Raw genomic sequence first — 5,604 nt, forward strand, 5'->3', positions numbered from 1 at the left:
AGGAGCAGGGCTGAGGGTGGGGGGTGAGGCCAGCATCCCCACGGTCATGGCGGTGCCCCACTGGGTGTGTCTGTCTGTGCGGAGCATTGTGATTGGCTGCTGAGACAACCAATTAGAGTGCTCCAAGAGCATTATGGACAGACAGACAAACACAGACAGACGGACGAAGCCCTTTTATATACAGAATGATTCTATAACAGGACAAAACAATAGCACTGAAGTAGAAGTGACATGGGGAGGGGGGGATTCTGGTAGAAGAAGTACTCCCTATAATAAACACTACTACTTTAGCCCACTGCCCTCTACAGCAAGTTCACATGTAAATTCACTGGTTATGAGACATATTAGTTCAACAGCCCAAGAGCTTGAAGATTTTTGTCAACCAGCAGGTATTGATGTATAAGCTGCAGGTAAAAAAACCTAAATCCTGGCCACTTTACTGATTTGAGGTGAGTTCAATATCCAAAGCCCATTGTCCTCTTTCTGGAGGCTGGTAAATAGTGGTGATTTAGAGTTATGGACCACAATCAGGTCTGGGAATTCCTGACTCATTGATCCCAGACCACGTAGCACCCACCCAACAGATGGTAGGGACTCACAGCAGCTAGGCACATGAGAGACTTACCTGTATTGGCACAATCCCTGGGATACTGTCCGTGGAGTGCTCTGGGATGTAGGCTATTTTGAGGTGCACATCTCCAGAGAGAGCTTGCAGATCAGCAGCTACCTTCTGGGCCAGCTCTTCTTCAGAGGTAATCATTTTGTAGGCGTCCTTGTTGATGAGGTTAGTGAGCCTGGTTGCCACATTGGTCCCAATGTCTGCAAAGGCATAATTATCAGCCACCAGCTTCCCCACTGTCTGCAGTACACCGGGGACCTTGGCCCGCAAGGCAGCAATTTGCTGGGCGACCATCATGGCTTCATTTGCCTGGACAGTGATATGTGGCTCCACCCCAGATACACTCCACACTTTGCCAGTGACTGGGCTGAGCACCACCTGGTTGGGGATGGAGGCATATAATGAACTGTTGCTAACTTGGTAAATGCCCACAGAAAGTGATCCACCCACTGTGGGCTCACCTATGACAGTGGCTCGGTGCAGATCTTTCATGGAACGGGTAAATGCTTCGGCTGCTGAGCCACTCATATGGCTAGTCAGGATGTAGATGTCTTTGAGGGAGCCATACCTCTTGCCAGTAACCTGGGGGAGGGTCCACACCTCAGTGCTATGAGAAGTGCTGCGGTCAAAGACAGTGTAGAGGTGTTGCCGGGGCTCAGGCTCAAAGAAGTAGGAGCAGAAGATGGGCACAGCTGTGGAATAGCCGCCTGTGTTGTACCTCATGTCAATGATCATGGCATTGGTATCCACTAACTTGTTCCATACCATCTGCACCAGCTGTGGCCCAATGGCTTTGACTGTCTCTGCCTCAGCCATCATGTCGAAGCGTAGGTAGCCCAAGTTGCCTGGCAATACATCAACTTTGAAAAGAGCCTCAATGATGTAGCCCAGCTCCTCAGGGCTTGGGATATTATTGGGGGGCTGTTCCTCTGGGGCTGGCTCCACCTGGCTGTAAAAGACATGAAGTCGGTGGTCCCCTGAGGCCTCCTGCAAATCACTGGTAAGCTGGGAAGCCAATGTCTCAAAATCCACAGCAGAGCGATAACCACCTTGGGCCTTCTTGGTGCTTAGCATGGCACTAGCCCTCCCAGCCACCTCTGGAATGGCATAGTGTGCCTCTAGGAGCTGGCCAGTTCCCTCTATAAGTGTTCCCATGCCCTGGTGGAAAGCCAGAACCTCCTCAGCTTTCTCTAGTGCCTCCTCAGCCAGTACAATGGCATCAGGCACCACACCTCCACCCATCCAGCTCTCTCCATGGTTGTCAATGAAAGTGATGACAGGAACTGTGATGCTGAGGCCATGAGTGATGTCTCCCTCAGGCTGCAACAGTGGGAAAGTACAAGTGTGTGACAGTCTCCCTGCTGTGATCTCACCAATCAGAGTGGCACGGTCCAAGGACTGCATGAGGTAAGCAAACTCTTCAGCTGCTGTGGCGGTATGATGGCTGATGAGCAGGTAGATGCCATGGTGGGCTCCGTAGGGCTGCCCCAGAAGTTCTGCTTGGCTATTGTGTACCTGCGTGTGGTTGGTGCGTCTATCATAGGTAGTGAAGAGGTGGACAGGGCCAGCAGCAGGGTCCTGGAAATAGGAGAGCAGCAGGGGCACAGCAGATGAGGATGGGCCCCCAGGGTTATAGCGCAGGTCTACAATCAGGTTCTCAGTGGCTTGGAGGGGCTCCCATACTTTCTGCCTGATATAAGGCCCCACCTTAGCTAGCACTGAAGCATCGGCAAACTCATCAAAGCGCAAGTAGCCCACATTGCCTGGGAATACAGATACCTTGAACAATGTGTCCACCAGGACGTGCAGCAGCTGCTCATTGTTGGGCAGGCTGGGAGCCACTGGAATCTTCTCCTCCAGTGGGGAGATAGCAGCTTCATCTGGTGTGGTGACTCGGAGAAGGAGGCGGGGGTCCTCAGACACAGCCTGCATCTCAGCATTGAGCTTGGCAGCAAGGTCCTCTGCAGACTGGATGGAAGAGAAGTCAAAGGCAGTGAGGCGCTGCAGCAGCGCAGGCACCTGCTCCACAAGGGTGTAATAGTCCTGTAATATGTCCATGAGGTGGCTGATGGTTTCAGGTACTGCTCTGCGCACCGACAGAATGGCCAGGGCTTTCTGAAGGGCGTGCTCTGCTTGAGTGGTCACACATGGCATCACCCCACTGACCTCCCAGCTCTGCCCACCCCCACTCAGGGGGCTCACAGACCGTGACACAGGTACTGTCATGTAGAAATCAGAAAGACCAATGCGCAGTTTCTGGATGTCCAAAGAGCCCCCAGCAGTCCTCTCCCCCACAGTGATGGCTCTGTGCATGTGCTTGAGGATGTAAGCCACATCTTCAGATACTCCAGTGGTATGCTGGCTAATCAGCACAATGACATCCTTTTCCATGCTGTACCTGTCACCTAGCACCTTGGGCAGTGTCCATATCTCTGTGGTGGTGTTAGAGGGTCGGTTGTATACAGTATCCACATGCAGCACCTTGTCAGCTTCATAGAGATAGGAGATGACAAAGGGAATGCCAGAGATCTGTCCTCCAGTGCTATGACGCAGGTCTAGCACTAGAGCAGATGTTCCCATCAGTGTCTTCCATACCTTTTCCACCAGAAAGCTCCCAATCTTCTGCACAACATCCTGGCCAATAATATAGTCAATTCTCAGGTAGCCCACATTGCCCTCCAGCTGCTCGTACTTGACCACATGCTGGATAAGATTCAAGAGCTGCTCATGAGTGGGGAAAGCCTCAGGTTCTTGCTTGGGAGCTGTAGGAGCCAATGGTTCATAGGAGATCACAAGTCTTGGGTCATTTAAGGCGCCTTGCACACCAGCTGTCAAGACACTGGCCAACATTTTAGGATCGGAGATATCCAGGATCTCTCCACTCTTGATGGCTTGTTCAATGGCTTCTTGCATCCCCATCAGGTTTTCAGGGAAACAGTAATTATCCAGAAGAATCTTGGCCATGTCCAGTACCAGAGTTGGCTGGAAGATTTCCTCAGTGCACACACCAGAGAAAAAGAGATATGATAACAGCAGGAGATATTCCCTGATCATTTTGAATCGGCAAGGAGACAAAAATAAACTGCACCTTGGGAAGAAATCAGAAACCCCTGTAGATCAAGCTGAACTTAGCTCCCTGTCAGTCCTCTGTGTCTGTGAATCAGCACTGAAATCCCAGTGATAAATCTGGGAGCACTCAATTGATAAACCTGCATTAAACCTTTAATCTCATTAAATTGGAGTGCATCAGCCAAAGTGCACCAATAGATGAAGTTCAGCATCATGCCACTTCACAAATCTCTTATGAAACAATAATAAAATTCAGTCAATGAGGAGATGTTTATACCAAGCTGTTAGCTTATAAGATTCTTTCTGACAGATAATAGTTTTCAATATATACAGCAGTGTCCATTATAAACTAGTCCAGAATTATCTTGACAGTGAATCTATTAAATGCAAAGCTGTTTGATGTAGAGTCATAATTAGAATAATAATCATCCAACCTATTAATGCTACCTATAAAAAATAATATGAGGAGTATTTTGCAGTGGCCTAACTCTGCAAGTATTTAATTTTTTGCAGGTATAGCCCAGATGATTATTTACAATACAACATCTTTGGTCTTTTCTTGCCTATGGTCAGCAATGAACTGTATTTTCATTCTACAGCTACAAGCTCTCATCTAGAAATACTGAACATTTGAAATGGCCCATTAAATCTAAGGTAAAGACAGCCCATTAATTTCAGTGCTGACTATTTTCAGCATTTTGAACAGGGCTGTGAAATACATTTGCTTCATCGTAATGCAGCTAAATCCGAGGTGACTTTAATCTTTATAATTTGCACTCAGTTAGGATTTACTTGTAATACCACTAGGCAACATATGGTCACGTCTGGTGACAGCTTCCAGCCAATAGACATTAGACTTGATATACTAAAATAGAACATGGGGGGTGGGGGGTTGTTTCCTTGTGTCCCCAGTGCATTTGAGGCTCTGTCATACTAAGAGTTTGAAAGAGGATCAGCATTTGCAAGATTCAGCTTCAGGTTGTATTCATGTGAACTGTTAACATGCAGAGATATAGTATGACATACCTAATATAGTCAAATAAGCCAAAGTCTGTCTTTACCTTTGAGAAGAATGCTTGCTAAGTGCAGGTTCACCTAATCAATTCAGCTGATGCAGGGCAGATGCAAGAATAACTCAACATGGAAGGAGTATGCTCATCTGTAACCCTTTCATTCTGCTACTAAAAAGTGAAACAGGTTATCCCTTGTTTTAGGTGTGTAGGAGAGGGGCCATGGTCCTTCCCTTGGCCTGGTTGGCTATGCCCCCTCAGCAAGATGGAGTGATGCCTACATTAATCACAAATACATACTTTGATCAGGTGCTAGGGCAGCAGTCTGCCTGTGTCATAGAATCATAGAATCATAGAAATAGGGTCAGAAGGGACCTTGTAGATCTTCAAGTCTGACCCCCTGCCTGGGCAGGAGAAAAGACTGGACTCAAATGCGTCCAGCCAGGTAGTCATCAAGCCTCTTCTTAAAGATCCCCAGGGTAGGAGCCAGCACCACTTCCCTAGGAAGCTGGTTCCAGCTCCTAGCCGCCCTAACTGAGGCCCTAACTGTGTCCTTCATGAGTGATAGTTCAGGAGTTCCCTAAGCCTCCTCCCAGGACTGCATACATGCAGGATGTGCCTGAATCCACCCTGTTTCTTATCTAGGAGAATATATGAGCCATAGGATAGATTAGATCAAATAGTGAACAAAGAGTATGGAAAATACAGAAATGTGCATGATTGTTTTCTGTTGAAATTTTGAATTTTCAAAAAAAAATCTCCCCCATGTAAACTGGCTGCAAAAAGGGAAAAATGCATATTTCCTTTAAAGATGGGCATTCTAATAATAGCTAGAATGACCTGAAAAACACATTTTCCCTCAGAACTTTTTGAAAAAAAATGTTATCTCCCCTCAAAATTATTTTT

General features: G+C 47.4%; 1 protein-coding gene across 1 annotated transcript in view; it reads right to left on the minus strand.

Annotated features, from left to right (window-relative positions):
- The window catches only part of RBP3 (retinol binding protein 3), a 30,472-nt gene extending 26,699 nt beyond the window's left edge, over nucleotides 1-3,773 (minus strand). Inside the window, exon 1 of the mRNA XM_019502540.1 lies at nucleotides 626-3,773. Coding sequence (XP_019358085.1) covers nucleotides 626-3,673 — 3,048 coding nt within the window. The 5' untranslated portion in view covers nucleotides 3,674-3,773. The remainder of the gene's footprint in view (nucleotides 1-625) is intronic.
- Nucleotides 3,774-5,604: the final 1,831 nt, after the last annotated feature.

The sequence above is a fragment of the Gavialis gangeticus genome, unplaced genomic scaffold, assembly GCF_001723915.1.
Source record: "Gavialis gangeticus isolate Ggan-Ray unplaced genomic scaffold, GavGan_comp1, whole genome shotgun sequence".
In the NCBI taxonomy this organism is placed as follows: Eukaryota; Metazoa; Chordata; order Crocodylia; family Gavialidae; genus Gavialis; species Gavialis gangeticus.